The sequence below is a fragment of the Lactuca saligna genome, chromosome 2 (genome assembly GCF_052625555.1).
Source record: "Lactuca saligna cultivar CGN05327 chromosome 2, ASM5262555v1, whole genome shotgun sequence".
In the NCBI taxonomy this organism is placed as follows: domain Eukaryota; kingdom Viridiplantae; phylum Streptophyta; class Magnoliopsida; order Asterales; family Asteraceae; genus Lactuca; species Lactuca saligna.
This window is the reverse complement of record NC_136418.1, coordinates 144,934,158-144,951,409: the sequence shown is the minus strand read 5'-3', so window position 1 is coordinate 144,951,409 and position 17,252 is coordinate 144,934,158. Positions and strand designations below refer to the sequence as shown.

At 33.6% G+C, this 17,252-nt stretch overlaps 1 protein-coding gene across 1 annotated transcript; it reads left to right on the top strand.

Annotated features, from left to right (window-relative positions):
* Window positions 1-9,813: 9,813 nt before the first annotated feature.
* LOC145031954 (Aldolase-type TIM barrel family protein) lies at window positions 9,814-12,110 on the top strand. Its single transcript, XM_078980614.1, has 9 exons — window positions 9,814-9,961; window positions 10,361-10,466; window positions 10,553-10,691; window positions 10,804-10,912; window positions 10,998-11,134; window positions 11,250-11,386; window positions 11,481-11,584; window positions 11,662-11,789; window positions 11,864-12,110. Exons 1-9 carry the CDS (start codon window positions 9,917-9,919, stop codon window positions 11,970-11,972), a joined length of 1,014 nt encoding a protein of 337 aa, XP_078836740.1. The 5' UTR covers window positions 9,814-9,916; the 3' UTR covers window positions 11,973-12,110.
* The last annotated feature ends 5,142 nt before the right edge of the window (window positions 12,111-17,252 follow it).

The following is a 17,252-nucleotide window of genomic DNA, read 5'->3' as shown; positions in this document are numbered from 1 at the left end:
TTGTACAAACTTGTAACATCCCGAGTTCAAGAGTGCAAGCTCAGGGTTCAAAGTGTAAATATGAAAGGGCAACTCGGCGAGTCCATGGGTGGACTCGGCGAGTAGGGTCGCGACTCTGGTCGCGTGTTAAGTAGCCAACTCGGCGAGTAGGCGCTGAGTGGAGAAAACCCTAATTTCGGAGGATGAGCCCTATATAAAGGACATTATACCCTCTCCCAGCCTCTTTACCCTCTCTTGAAGTCCAGAAAGCCCTAAGACGCGATTGTGAAGGATTTGAGTGCATTTGAACCTTGGAGAAGAGATTTTTGGAGAAGATCTTGGAGAGATAGGAGGCTTGGAGCAAGGGGCTTTGCTAAGATTCGGATTTCTCTTCTGTTGGGGCTTCCTTTTGAGGTATTACTTCGTTTCTTGGGCTGTTATTCATCTAGATTCATCATCTTGGAATGTGTGGAAAGTTTAGCTTGTGGTATTTCGAGTTTGAAGGTTAGATCTGAGGTTGCTACCTTAGATCTGGAATAGAGAAGGTCTAGAGTGCATTAAAGTCCCTGTTCTTGAGTGTTTGGTGAAGTCATCTTGTCCCAAACCCTAGCCCTAGAGTGTAAAATGCCTAGATCTCTTTGGATTCACGTAAAGTTTGCCACTTTACGTGATGGATGAGTTGTAGAAGGGTAGATCAACGTTTTGGATCAACTGCATGGCCTGGAAGGCTTCTGCATGGGTTAAGATCTAGAGGCACTCGACGAGTCACAAAGGTGTACTCGGCGAGTTGCTTGAAGATGAACTGGAACTCGGCGAGTTGGAAGAACAACTCGGCGAGTAGGTTGAAGACGGCCTTGGACTCGGCGAGTCTGGTCGTGAGGTGCAAACTTCTTCTGGTAAAGCCATGAATCAGTGAGTCAAGGGAGGACTCGGTGAGTGATTGCGAGGGGACTCAGAGTTCTGAGACCCGGCGAGTCTCGGGGTGACTCGACGAGTAAAGTCAGTCAGGAGGTTGACTTTGACTTTGACCAAGGGTTGACCAGTTGACTTCCAGGGGCATTTCGGTAATTGTTGGCTTTTGTTTTGAGTTCAATATTGGTGTTGGCCAGTGGTGGAGATCGTGTCAGTGGTCGGAGCATCTCGGTCTTATCTTTCAGTCGGCAGTTGCGAGGTGAGTTATCCTCACTATATCAAAAGTGTTTAAGGCACAAAGGCCGACCCTTTATCGGATTGTAATCCGGGTATTGTTGTTATGTTGTTGTTTTACTATGTTTGCATCCTGGTAGTTACGATGGTATATGTTAGAGACCTGGTTAAGGTCGGTATCCTGGTATATAGGGTGATGTTATGCTAGTGACCGGTTAGGTCGGTATCCTGCTTAGAGTATGTTGTGTTACGTGATCTGCTAGATCGATTTGATTGAATGTGAATTGTTATATGAGTGTATGTTTTTGTGCACATGGTTGTTTGATTGGGGTTGGGTTGAGGCAGGACCTGCTTTGTGTTGTAGGCCAACATACCCAAGGCGGACCGGTTATTCCAAAGGCCCAGCGAGCAGTCCGGATAGGCTGTAGGCCCCACGAGGGCGAACCATACGTGCCGAGGCTCGGAGAGTGGACCAGGCCGAATGAAGGCCCGATGCGGGCGGACCAGTCATACTGTAGACTCAGAGAGTGGACCAGGTGGGTTGAAGGCCCGGTGCGGGCAGACCAACCACATTGCAGACTCAAGGGACATGACTAGACTCGGAGGGTGGACCAGGTGGACTGAAGGCCCGATGCGGCGGACCAGTCAGACAGTAGACCCGATATGCATGGGTGTTCTGTGATTTGTTATGATATAGCATGATATGTGTGTATGGTATATGTGGTTGGTATTTTTGGGGTATCTCACTAAGCTTCCGGGCTTATAGTTGTGGTTTAATGTTTTTCAGGTTCTTCAGGAGACCATGGCAAGGCAAAGGCGTGATCGTACCGCTCATCGTATTTATGTTTTATTTTATGGATCTGGGAAGACTCTGATAATAATTGTATTGAAAACATTTTTGTAATAACATTATGAAAATGGGTTGTTTTTGAAAAGTTAAAAATTTGTTGAAAATTTATGGTCATTACAAAACTGTTCAAAAGTTGTAGCTTTAAACTGATAATGATTTATATACAACAACATTTTAAATCTAATAAATTATGTAAAATATGTATAAAGTTAAGGACATAACTTTATAAGTAGAAGTAAATATATTATTTTAAAATTGAAATTTAGTTTATTTATGATTGCACTTTAGGTTTGGTATTTATTTAACTTTATTAACCAACTTATAATCATTATTAAAGAGATGCTATAATTTATCACTTTTAACTATTTACACAATATTTTATGTGTTGTTTAAGTTAAACTACAATTTATATTTAAATTGACCGTGTAATGTTATATTTAAATTAATAATTTAAGTATTTTATACAAATTGTTCCAAAAATATATCTTTATAATGATAATGGTTTACGTCCAACAAAATATTAAAACTAATAAATTAAGTATAATATGTTAACAGTTAAAAAAATAACTTTATATGTAGAAGTAAATGTATTGTTTTAATGTTGAAATTTAGTTTATATAGGATTACACTTTAGTTTTGATATTTATTTAACCTTATTAACCAAGTTATAATTAATATTATTAAAAAGAAATTGAAAAATCATGAGAATTTCAAATTAATGTGGTGAAAGAAAAAATACATGGGAGTTTCAAATGAATGTGGTGAAAGCAAAAATGTTTCCATTATAATATAGTATGATATATATATATATATATATATATATATATATATATATATATATATATATATATATATATATATATTTGAAAACATGAGTTTTTTGTGAGACAAGGAAATACAATCATAACAACTCATATTGAAGATAAAAAAAATCTAAGATGCAAAATAAATAAAAAATTTTGATTTTTTTAAATATTATTTTCATCATTTATAATCCAAAAAATAAATAATTAAAAAAAAAGTTATCATATTTTTGTGTAGATAAACAAAGGAGGTCTTTTAGAAATTCGTATTCGTAGATTTCAAATCAAACTTTATTGTAAAAATCTCAAACAAAATCAAACTTCACTCCATTCAAATGTAATAACATTATGTCAGTTCATAGATATAAGTAGAGAAATTTAAATTGCTCGATAAAGGAATTCTCACCTTTTGGACAAAAAGGTAAGAAAATATCATTTTAACTAAAAAAACTCAAAAAATTGAGCTTTCTTGGAAAATAGTGAGGTCGATACATGAACTCTTACTGACAAATTTGAAATCAAACTTTCTTGTAAAAAAGTTTCAAATTAATCATACTTCCCTCTCTTCAAGTGTATGATAACCTTATGTGAGTTCACATATATGAGTAAAGGAATTCAGAACGGGCAATACAAGTAATTTGGAAAAAAAGGGTCGAAACGTAATTTTGACTAAACACCCCCAAACTTTCACATTTAAGATAATGAATACATGACATATATAAGTAGTAATATGTGGAATTTTGATTAATTAAACGCTAATACCAAGTTATTGATTTCCAAAGCCCATAAACCAAACAGATATAGAGGCGAAAAATTAGAAAAATATAATTAGAAAAAACATATAATGTTGAGAAGTCATGGATAGAAGGTGGAGTGTTCAATGTTTCAGTCATACGAAATAACAAAAAACCACAATTAGGAATGGAATCACTAGGATTCTAAATTAAAGAAATAGAAGAAAAGATAGTAAAACATACCCCTCATTTTGATTTTGGAACTAATTTGTAAGACCTGTAGATCCAGGCTAGTCAATATAGAGACGATAAACATTAAAAATGATTTTTTTTTGGAAAATTATTTAGAAGGAGTAATCTTAACTAAGTTATAGTATATGTTACAAGGATTCTGTACATATAAAGAACGCCGAAATCCGAGTTATAACGAAGAAGTTATGACCTGTCAAAGTTTCGCGACAGAACCGACACGACACAACGCGACGTAAATAGTGAATTTATGATAGAGTGATATTTGGATTTAGAAATTAAAAAAAAGGCGTAGAATACGTTAAACCGAAAGTGTGCATGAAAAGAACGCCAAAATATGACTTCGTATGAGGAAGTTATGATTTTTCGAAGTTTCGGCTTAGCAGTGTACAACCCGAAGTTCGAATATGAGATAGAGCAATATTTAGCTGAAAGTCTGAAACAATCTAAATGAGAATTGAAGATCTTGTCGATTGTAGTCCAACGGTGAAAAGACAGATGAAAACGGACGACAGGTGAAGAAGTTACGAGTTTATAACGGAGTTTTCTTGTCCCGACCTACTAAAAATAATATATAAATAATATAATAAGAATAAAGTCAAACTAGCCGACGAAGTCTAAATGACAGTTGTAGATCTTGTTTTTACCTACGCATCGATATAAAGAACATTGAAAACGGAGTTCGTATGTGAATGTTATGAAGTTCTGAAGTTCGGGGCGCGAAACCCCAAAACTGTCAGAGTTCACGACGTGAATACAGTGTTCACGACGTGAACTCAATATTTATGACTTCTGGAGCCTGACAGACGCAACTTGCGATGACGCATGCAGTGACGACTGAACTCACGACGTGAATATTTGAGATTCACGACGTGAATCCATAAAATCAGCCATAGAAATAGAAATCGAAGGGCAGCCGATTTAGGTTGCTAGTTTATCACTCTCCCACTCCCGATACTCTCTCTAAGCCCTATTTTAACCCCCCGGAGCCCGGGTATCATCCCAAGACACAAATCAAGTCCCGAAGTTCCGAAGATCCTGAGAAGCAAAGAGTTTCCGAGTCGAAGCTCTGCCCGCGAGAGGCCCGGTGTGTGAAGAGATCACAGTTTCACCGAAGAATATTACTTCTACAAGCCGTAGTGTTGCCCGATCATCTTCTGATCAAGTGAGTGTATAGTCCCTTTCATAACATGATTTTAATACAAGTATTGTTTGAATGTACTAAGTATATGTTTTATGTGAGTCTGTAGTCACTTTCTTATAACACACAAATATGAAGTATTTGTTATGAAATACGTGTTATGTGTTTATATATTGTTGTTTATTTGAGATGAGTATGGAATGGATGTTTTATATAGTTTTTAAATGAGTTAAACTGTATATGTATTTTATATCTACAAATATGTTAGGTAGAACATGAGTAGATGAGATAGTTGGTGTGATAAAAGGATGAGTTAGATAATTAGATAAGAGGTGATATAGATCTTGAGATGAGGGTGACAAGTGGAAAATGAGTGAAACCTTTACCGAAATGATGACGCCCCTCATTCAGCAGAGTAGGGATGACAACCACAGACTATTCTAGACAGTCAGTGGAACACTAGTAGGTTCGCAACTTGTAGGTGTTTGTGAACGATGTGTTCATCGGTGTACTCTAAAAATCCATTGACATGTATTGAGAGAGGAATCTCGAGAATGATACTGTCAATAAACAAGATAAACTTGTTATTAGATCCGGGAGTATGGATCAGATCAGGATTTAGGTATAGTAAATTGTCCTTAGTTCAGGAGTATGGATTGGGCACAATTTTAGATCCGGGAGTATGGATCAGATCAAGAGGTTAGTTTTAGATCTGGGAATATAGATCAGGTGAAGAGATTAGTTTTAGATCCGTGAGTAGGGATCAGGTAAAGAGGAAAATTTTAGATACGAGAGTTAGATCGTGTCGTTGTGGGGATCGATGGGGTAGGATAAAAGTTGTTTTTATATGGTGAAATTATCTAAGTTTGTGAGTTCTATATGCATATATATATATATATATATATATATATATATATATATATATATATATATATATATATATATATATATATATATATATATAACATTGTGGGTTGAAAACCCTATATGCTCACCAGGCTCCCAAGCCTAACCCACTCAGTTTTCTTTGTATCACAATTATCAATACGAAGACATATTTCACTAAGAGATTAAAGGAGATGTAAATCACCAGCGTAAATAAATGTATGTTTTGTTTTTGCTTATGTGTCTGTATCGGAACATGACATCCCGAGATTTTGTTAGATAATGAAAATACATTTCTTAAAGAAATGTTTTGATAAACTCTTATCATATTTTGTTTTGGGAATAAATTTCGCATCCGTTTTCTTTGAAAGATTATTCTGATTTTTAAAAACAAAACATAAACAAATCGGTCTTTTCTGACCGTGAAATTGAGAATGTCACATAATTCCCAGGCATCCTTTTGATACCAGGAGCTGTAAAGGTGGAAACGCCATGAATGTTAGAGCTCCAACATCATTATTCCCACCAATTACAACATCACTAGTCTTGGCAAATCATTGTAACAAAATTTCAATATTTAAATTAGAAATCAATGATTGCATAATTCCACTCATTGGTGTTAAAAAGCTAATATTGATGTACTATTTATCATGAAAAGGAAGTTGTTAAAAAACAATTATAATAGAAAACTGACCAAAAAATTCAAAACCCTATACAATGATGAATCGCATAGGGCTTTTCACAAACAATTGGTGCACGTAAGAGGTCTACCAGTTTTAGCAGAAACAAACCTGAGAATTGGAGCACATGATTTAAATAGAAAACCAATAAGTTTGGGTTCAAGAGCGTAGAAATAGTAAAGAAATGGCTTATTTGAAAAGAGAGAAACCAAAAAGATGTATAGAAAGCTATGAGTAGCTTCAGTAAAAGGGTACCAAAAACCAAACTTCTCATGATAAAGAAGTGTAGCGGCCCAAAAGATGCAAAAAAGGCATCATAAGATTGGAAAACATGTCCTCTCCGAGCATGATTACCCCCAACATCCCACATAATATAAAACATTGAGGAAGAGCAATAACATAAATTGAAAAGAATAAAAACAACGATTTTGTAGGAGATAGGAGAAGCATAAAACATCTTAACCAGATCCTACACAAGCAACACAAACATCAGTGAGTTCACACCTGCATAACCAATTGTATTTGGTAGGTTTTGAATTTTGATTTTCTACGTGATTTAAGCAATCAAAATTTAAGCCAAAGCAAATGATATGTATAGAAGAAAAAAAGAATCACATTTCAATCTGATTGCAACCTCCCCATCCAATTTCTGCACAATTGGTGCCAAATTAACTAAAAATACTAAGGGTACGAATATAGAAAATAGATAAATGAGGATAAAACCCCCAAATCGCCCTGATGCAAGGGATATTTAGAGCCTAATTACTCCAAAATTATCAAACCTGATAGAAATCCACATGTCAGTAAACCAATAAACTTGTTGAAATCCTCTGTTCTTGACAAATCATTGGTGATTATGTCGTAAAGTAAGGTTTTGAGAGATAGATGGACTGAGAAATGTTTTTGAAAGATGGAATTGACTTTATAAAAAAAATTAAATGAAAAAAAATCAGACTGTTAATGGAGATAACTCATGACATTAAAATGACAAAGATTAAAGGGTGATTTTTTTTTAATATCTTTTTTCAATCGTCGCATCTTCTGAAATATCGATCAATGATTGTGGCAACACTAACACTTCTAGGGGTTCTCATCCTTTAGCTGTCGCCTTCTCTTTTCTTTTACTTGCTGCTCGAGTGAGTTGAGTTTGTTAAACGAATTTCGGTTCAGAATCAGGAACGACTGTTCGTGATTGTGATTGTTAAACAAACTCAGGTTGAGACAAAAAAAAATCAAATTGATTAAAATCTAGGTCAGGTTGTGGTTGTGGTTGTGTTTGTGGTAGTTGTTGTGTTGGTCGTTGTGGTTGTGAGATTTTTTGTGAAAAATACGGAAGCATAATGTCATAGTGATAATACCTAGGTGAATAAATTTGTTGATCATATGAAGGTCTTGGGGTTGTGGTGTTTCTAGTGGGTGTTTTTTTTGTTGGTAGACCTTTTTTAAGAAGACATTTTAGGAGGATTTGAGAAAAAGATTGTAAAAAATTAAAAAAATTTGAATGAGACTTTTGTAAAAAAAAATGATATGTATATATAGTGTTAGTTTAAAAAAAATCGAAAAAATGACCATTAAAAGTTGAAACGGTCAAAAGATCATGGACTAATCAAATTGCGCGGCCAAAAGGTGCCACAATGCGGCCTGAACCGCACCCTGACCGCACCCGGGGGCAGTGTTCATGTGCCACGGTAACAAAATCGCGGTTCTGAACCGCACCACTACCCCAAACTTTATATGGCAAAATGTTTCATTTATTAAATTAGGGAGATTATATCTGAATTAAGATAGAACAAGTTAGAAGGGTAAAAGAAAACTTACTAGAGTTGTGACCATTGCTCAATTGTTAAAAATTAAGTGCTTTTTAAGCACTAAGTATGGTAATCCGTTGGTTAAATCATATTTTATAGATAAACAAATCATATATTATTAACATCAATTTTTTTATGATTCAAGGATGATTATTTGATTCGAGACATTCTAAAATAGAGTTGATCAAGAACCAAGATACAAATCTCACATATATAAAACATAATATTTTTGGTTTTCATCGTTATAAGATAGAGAAAAGGTGATATGTGGGGCATATGGCTTTAAAGATGACATTGGTCATTGGCTAACAATGGAAATAATTTGTGTGACGTTGAAGGGTGGGCATGGCTACCCTTTTGTCTTCCTTTGGGGGAGGTCTTTTCTGTTTCTTGAACCAATCAATAATATATGCTCCCAAATCTTTCAATATTCTTCACTTTATATCTCTTGCTAAACGTTGTTTGAGAGGTTAATTATGCTCCCAAATCTTTTAATATTCTTCACCTTATATCTCTTGCTAAACGTTGTTTGAGAGGTTAATTAAAGGGATGCTAAAATTAATTAGATATTTTAATTAAATTTTAAAATATTTTTATCGGTTAAAATTACATTGGTAGAAGATTTTGTAGTCCGGTTTACTTTTTGTTAGGAACATTTTGCTTAAAATTGACATCCGATTTGAACCGGTTAATCTGAACAATAATAAAACTGATTTTGGTCAAATTGCGTTTGATTTTTTTTTTTCAAACTAGTTTTTTGACTTTTTCCTATATGAGTCAATCGATGAAATTATAATATTCTTCTAATGTATTTGAACTTACTTTATTATGATCAATATACAATACAAGCAGTAGTATTATGTTATACCTAACATTTTAGTATATTATTAACTAATGCTTGTTATATAAGTTTTGTACAATAATAGATGTCATATTTGTGCTCGTAGTCTACTCTCACAAGTAAAGCTTTGAAAACTTAAGTTTTCATAGACATTGTCTAAGTAGATGAGACTATTTAATTAAAGAATTGACGTTTTTAATTCAAATCTTATGTTCAATATTGCTCAATCAATTACCAAAAAGTTACTTGTAAATAGATAACAAAAGTTAATTCCTCTTGTCCCTGATTTTCATGTGAAAAACATTTCAAAATCTTATTAATATTCATTCAACTTTCAATTTTGTTTATATGTGATACAAACTTTTAATTATTTAAGATGTTTAATCACTCAACGACATAAACGTTTGGATGCAAATACAAAACCATATCAATATAATTACTTACGCTACTATAAGACACATGTATTGATCACAATAATTATTGACATAATTATATGATTTTCAAAACAAAGCTTATAAACATGTGTATGCTACCAAAATTCTGAATGTTATTATATAATATAAAAACAAAACTATAAATTAAATAATTACTATTTTCTGTGTAGTAAATAATTAAATAAATATAAATATCTAATAACTGGGCTTTTCCATTTAACAATTGGGCCCAATCTGTTCCATACATGATTGATGATACAGTTACGCCCATGAAATCGGTCAGCAGTTTTGACCCGGCGGACTCTGATCAGAATCTGTCTTTGACTTCAGACCAATCGAGTGGCGACGTGCGATTCTACGAAGAAGATGGAGTACAGGAATAAACTTGTTCTTGCTCCAATGGTTCGAGTTGTAAGTCCTTTCTTTCAACTCTACTGTTGTTCATTTTATATGATTCGTCCTTTTATATCTTCCTAGGGTTTAGTTTTTGTAAATGATAACATTTCCAGTATTCGCAGTTGATATTGTTCTTCCTAGAGGATTGAAAAGAAAATATACTTAGGTTTCATTCTAGTTGAGTTCAACCTCAAAGGTTTTACCGATTTTAAACTTATGAGAAAAGTTAACCAAGGGGAACTGAACATTATAACAAGCATTAGAAATGAGAAGTTACCGGTGTTGAATTTCAACCATTTAATTATATCGATTTCACATTTGAAAAGCACCAGGTTGTGCTAAGATCAAATTGCTTTTACGTTCATGTTTAAGACTTATTAGAGGTCGAGTTACACAAATTTGTTCTTCTGTCAGGGGACATTACCATTCAGATTACTGGCAGCTCAATATGGTGCAGACATTACATATGGAGAGGAGATTATTGATCATAAACTACTCAAATGTGAACGCTGCATAAATGGTAGTTTATAATTGCATTAATACAACATTGTTTTTCTTTTTTCTCCCTCCATTTACTGACACCTCAAGTTTGTTTATACATGCTAGATGTTATTGGTAGCACTGATATAGTGGAGAAGAGTACAAAGAATGTTGTTTTTAGAACCTGTGAGCAAGAAAGAAATCAGGTGGTATTTCAAATGGGCACTTCAGATGCAGTTAGGGCTTTAAAGGCTGCAGAGTTAGTGTAAGTTTCTATATCTTATGCAATATTCTAAAACTTGGATCTTAAGAAATTCTTTTTTTAAATCTTTTCAATTGAATGTAAATTATCTTGTGTGTCTTGAAATTTGAATCAGGTGTAAAGATGTTGCAGCTATAGATGTGAACATGGGTTGCCCCAAGGCATTCTCTATTAGTGGAGGAATGGGAGCAGCTTTATTGACTAAACCTGACCTCATTCATGATGTATTCAAGAAGACATGCAATTCCCTGAATTTCATTTATTTTATTTTTATAGCTGATCCTTAAAAAACTTTAATTTGTAATGCAGATTTTGACAATGTTAAAAAGGAATCTGTGCATACCAGTAACATGCAAAATACGCCTACTGAATTCAACTCAAGACACTGTAGAATTGGCCAGAAGAATTGAAAAAACTGGGGTTTCTGCTGTTGCTGTTCATGGAAGGTAATAATTTATACAAAATACATCATTAATCATGCTCAACACTTTATCCATACAACAATTAATGCCCTAACATTAATTAAAAGATGATGCATGTTTTTTGTTAAGTGAATTGCAGAAAAGTTTCAGACAGACCAAGAGATCCTGCAAATTGGAGTGAAATTGCACATGTTGTAGATGCTCTTTCTATTCCAGTCATTGCAAATGGTGATGTATTCCAATATCAAGATTTTCACAACATCCGAGCTGTTACAGGTAAATGGTAATAATAACTTATTATATGATTTTTACTTTTTCACATTATTGAAAAAATTATTAAATTATTAGAATATGAATTTGTTTATAATAGGTGCTTCGTCTGTGATGGTTGCTAGAGGTGCACTTTGGAATGCTTCGATTTTCAGTCCTCAAGGAACACCATTTGAAGAAGTGAAAAGAGAGTATGTTAGGAAGGTATATACTGTATGAAACAATTTCAATTTCATAAAAAATAAAAGATTTAGTTAGCAATTTTTTTTTCCGGGTTTCAGAGCATTTTATGGGATCATGATATCAAAAGCACGAAGTACACATTGAAAGAGATGATAATGCATTATACTTCATTGGAGCTTCCGGAAGGAAAAGCCGTGACAAAATCAGAAACCTTGGTTGATATCGCGTATGTCCTATGTTTGTTCAGTTTAGTTATGTTCTGTTCTGTTCTGTTAATTTGTTTTTGTTTGGTAATTTTAGGCGAATTTATGGGGAAGAAAAGTATTATGAATCTATCAACACAAAGCGATGTGGAGTTACTTTTGGTTCACTTAATTCAAGAGAATATAGTTATGGTGAGGTTCTTTAAGTAAAATATGTTATACTAACATTCTTTATTTGTAAGCCAAATTTTGGATATGCTAACAAGGTTTCATTTGTGAATTGTGAGGTTAATTTGGTATGATACAGAATTTGCATAAATTAATTAATGTGGTTTTAGGTTTTACTTTTGCCATTTGTGTAAAAAAAAACATAGTTGACCATGTTTATATTTTTCTTACTTAGGTCTTTGATGATTTTGACATGATAGTGAGTTTTTGTTAGATAAAGACTAGTTTTGCTTTAAACGATTTTGGGCATGAATAATGAACGTAGCACATGGAGTGGAATGGTTTTTTGTTTCTTCAAAGGAAATATAGAAATTAAAGCAAAGTGGTTGTTGAAATTTAATCAACAATCTTTGTTGATGATTTCATAGAATGTGAAAAAGGTAAAATATCATTTTGATCATACGCTTGAAAATAAAACTAATAATTTTATTAGCTAGAACTAGAATATGATTTATGTTTAAACAACTGCAAACATACATAAAAATTTGTTGTAATCATTATTAGTATCAACTTATTATTATTTCAAACTATTTTTAAACACGTTTTTTCTATCAACACAAAACTGTGTTTATTTATTAAAGGATAAGCACAAAAATGACCACAGATTAGGAAAATTAGTGATCCAAGTTTTATCCATTTTCCATATAACCAACAGTTTCGAAATAGGGATGCTTGGATTTTCGATGATATATAATATGTATTTTTTTTTTTAAATAATTTGTACCAAATTATTTATAATTTTCTTTAACCTCTTAAATCCGTAATGTTTAGTGTCATTTGTTTTTCTAACAGCATAACGACTTTTTATAATTATATCATAGATATTTCATTTTTAGTATGTTTATTTATAATTTTTTTAATACATATCAAACCTATTTCTTTTTTGATATGTTTATTTATTTTTCTGTAGATTTTAGTAAATGACAATTTTTTTAATTGAAATATTAGATTTGTTCTTTGGATTTTGAAAATGCCCTTTAAAATTTTAGATTTTTTTTTCTGCAATGTTTATTCTGAAATCCGAAATACATTTTAGATTTCTATAAAAACGATGTTTTTTTTTTGAAATTTAGATTTTTTCTTTGGATTTCTGAAATATACTTGAATTTCAGATTACTTTTTTTTTTTTTGTATGCAATGTTTAATTTGAAATCCAAAGTGTATTTTTAGTTGGTAAAATTTATTTTGCAAATGTAATACTTAGAACATGTTGGCCATTTAGATAAATCCAAAAAATGGTTATTTCACTATATTTCTCATAATCATATTACTGAGTTATATGATTATCACCTTATTAAACAATACAAAAATAAAAGTATCCAAACACAAGTCCGTTCAATTGAAGCATAAGATGTCTCAACTAAATACATATTTATCTAACGGGAAGCCATTACGTTTATTTTCTTGAGACAGAAATGATGTCGTTTAGGTAATGTTTGGTACATAGATTAGATAGGCGTGTTCGACAAAATTAGCTGGTAGTGGGTAACTGATAACGTTTAATTTTGAAGCGTTTTGTTGAAAGCTACTCCATGTAGCTTTTGATTTTGGAGCGTTTTGTTTAGTTTAAAAGCTAAATGCTTCTGTTGCCGAACGGAATTTTTTCCTTTTTACTAACGTTTTCTTGAAAGCTAGAAGCAAAAACTCCCAAACGCTGCATGCTGAACACACTCATGGAACAAGACTGGACTGAACTAGATAATACAAAACTAATTATATTTGTAACATTTGATGAAACTAAGATTGGTCGGAAAAATAGTTTAAAATACTAAACTGTCCTTTAGAAAAAGAATACTACATAATTAACTAAGAAAAAGCTCTTAAGTCTTAAGGTTTTTTTTTTTCCCAAATGCACGTGAAAGACCCAAATGCAAAGAGCCAAAGATAACCCACCATTACCACGAGTACCCAATTAACCCTGCATAATGAACTTTGTTTCTTTTCCATTTTATTTCAAATTCATAATGGTTTTGGGCAAGAATGAATCAAACGCTAATTTCTCAAACCGACATTACACTTGAAGGATGGTGTTCTAGATGAACATTTGATCACCTAAAATTGGAATTATGGGTTGTATTTTGTCAAGAAACGATGCTCGGGACATGGGATCTGAGAATTTCATGAAAAATAATGGATCATTTTTGTAAAAAAAAAACACACACACAAACAGGAGTAAGATTTATTCGTGGTTCCCAAGAAAGACGGACTCAATAGAATAAGAAGATGGTGAATGTTTGTGGAAAACAAAAATAGGTGAAGTCAATGTTTGTGATAAAAAAAATCATGTTTAGATAGGGAAGACAATCTATATGGCTTTGTGGGAAAAAAATTAAGGTAGCGAGGAAACATCGAGGCTAAGGGGTTTTTTTGTAATTATCTATTTTGTCCCTCCATTATTTTGGGTGGGACTACATTTTTAACAAATTGTTGTCCCATATGATTTGGTCAAAAATTGATTTTGTTTTTGTTCCAAGCATGTTGAATGGTATATAGAGCGTGTTTGACACATAACGTTTTAGATCTTCTAGTATTTGACAAAATATTTCGTTTTAACAGAAAGCCTTGTTTGACACTATAAGTTTCTAACGTTTAGTTTAGACAAAACGCTCCAAATTCAAATGCTACTTCACATAGATTTTAACAAAACGTTACCAACTAGAAACTACTCGCTACAAACTATTTTTGCCGAACACGTCTCTAATGTTTTTTTGTTTAGTCCAGTTCGTCCAATCCCTCTACCAAATGCTCCCTTTTAAGTAGTCCACATTAAAAAAAAAATTAAACCAGACTTGAAAAGTTGAGAAAAAATGGTAAATTACACCAATCGTCCCTCATGCAGGTGCCAGCAAATACATTCAGTCCTTATTTTCAAAACTTAACGCGAGTCGTTCCTCTTTTGGTTAAAAGTTGCACGCTTCATCCATGTAGACCAAGGTTGTAGAACTCGCTATTCGGTACTTGCTCGGCCGACTGGGGAATAGCAAGTACTCAGGAGTACTCGGGAGTACTCGGATTCGGTAATTCATGTAGAAATATTTTTTGGAAAATTATATATGTCAAAATCATAAGTTAAAATCATAAATTGATTGAAATATATAACCAAAATTAGATATATGTGAATACATAAAAACTTAAATACATATAATTATCTCACTACGTGGATAATTACTGAAAATTTAAGATATATATGTAGTAATAATCACATGTTTGTGTTAAATAATAAATCATTAAGTGCATTATACATATTAATCTTGAAATTCTTGATTTTTTTCTCTTTTTATGACAATTTTAACCCTTTGACCGAGTTTAACCGATTTTGACCGAGTTGGCCGAGTTTGATCGAGTAAGACCGAGTAGGCTCGAGTTTGTCCGATTTTTGACCGAGTTTGACCGATTTTTGGCCAATTTTGACTAAATCCAAGTTTTTTGGCCGAGTTGACATTACTCGCCTCGGTGGAGGGCCGATTCCGAGTAATCGGCCGAGTACTCGGCCGAGTAGGTCGAGTTTTGCAACACTGATGTAGACATAAAAATACCATTTTGCCCTTATTTATTTCTTTTTGATTTATTTTTCTATTTGTTTGTAATTATTATTTATTTATTAAAAAAAACTTTAAAAAGAAATGGGGGCCCTAAGCATACGTACATAACTCATCCCCCCTTTTCTTCTTTAAAACACCTCCTATTCACCATCACTACCTACAACGGTGACTCCGATGATGTAACGCCCGTGTTTCTAGGCTTGCCATTTTTAGCAATGTAATAGTCTAGGTTAACCTTGTAACTCAACTTGAAATAATAAGAATGTATTATTTGTGAATGATTTGAATTATGTGATTTATGTGTGTATTTTCTTAATTTTTATAATTTAATAAATTAAGAATAAAATAAGCGTCAAAATTTAAGTGTAAGATAAGCCCAACATCTTTGCATAAAGTTGTAGTGGTCGAAACAAGGATTCCGGAGATATAAGGAATGCCAAAATCCGAGTTATAACGAAGAAGTTATGACCTGTCGAAGTTTCGCGACAGAACCGACACGACGCCGAGTGACGTAAAATATGAATTTAAGATAGAGCGATATCTAGCCTTAGCGATCTAAACGAAAGTCGTAGATTTCATTAAACCGAGAGCATGCATAAAAGGAACGCCCAAATCTGACTTCGTATGAGGAAGTTATGATTTTATGAAGTTTCGACTTAGCAGTATACAGCCCGAATACTCGATTTGAGATCGAGCGGTTTTTAGCCAAAACAATCTAAATGAGAATCGAATATCTTGTTGTTAGTAGCGAAGCAATGAAAAGTTAGGCGAGAACGGACGTCAGACGAAGAAGTTATGAATTTATAACGAAGTTTTTCTGTCCTGGCCTTCTAAAAATAAATAATAAAAATAAAAGTCAAAATTAGCCGACGGAGTCTAAATGAAAGTTGTAGAGTATGGTCTGACCTTCGCGTGGATATAAAGAACATCGAAAACGGAGCTCGTATGCGAAAGTTACACAATTTAGAAGTTTGACAAGTCAATTACGCCCCGCGTAATTTGAGTACGCCCCGCGTACTCAGTCGGATGCAACTTGTGTGACCAATACTCGAGTGCCACCAGTCGACGCACGCAGTGATGTCAAAGTACCCCGTGTAACCCGAGTGCGCCCCGCGTACTGAGTACGCCCCGCGTAATTTGAGTACTCCCCGCGTAATCCCAGACCCAGCAGCCTATAAATAGAACTCGAATTCAGCCATTTTCTCTTGTTCAAACTCTTCCCTCTCTCTAAGTTTTGCCTCGTTTTGCGTGTCGTTTATACCCCAAAGCCCCTGTAATATTCCCGAGCCCCGAAGTAAGATCCGAAGCCCCGAGGATCCCAAAGAGCGTTATTCCCGAGCCGAAACGCTGCCCGCGAGGAGCCCGGTTTTGTGAAGATCTTCCAGATCTACGGAGAAACACCTCTTCTGCAAGCCGTAGTGCTGCCCGATCATCTTTTGATCAAGTGAGTGTGTAGTTATTTTCATTCCAACGCAATATTATGAAGTATTTTCTATAAAATACGTGTTATGTGTATATATTTGGTTGTTATACGTGTGAGTGTATATTCACTCTCTTCTATCTTACAGATCTGATGTATTCTCTATGAAATACATGTTATGTGTGTATGCCTCATCTGTTATGTGGAATATGTATTGCTTAAAGCATGTTATACAGGTTTTTAAACTATGTATAAAAATGTATATTTTTATCTACTAATATGTTGGGTAGAACATG

Excerpts from the sequence above, each read along its gene's own strand:
- LOC145031954 (XM_078980614.1), top strand. The coding sequence starts at position 9,917 with ATGGAGTACAGGAATAAACTTGTTCTTGCTCCAATGGTTCGAGTT. Across the intron at positions 10,467-10,552 it reads ATGTGAACGCTGCATAAATG|ATGTTATTGGTAGCACTGAT; the intron begins GTAGTTTATAAT and ends TATACATGCTAG. Across the intron at positions 10,913-10,997 it reads AACCTGACCTCATTCATGAT|ATTTTGACAATGTTAAAAAG; the intron begins GTATTCAAGAAG and ends TTTGTAATGCAG.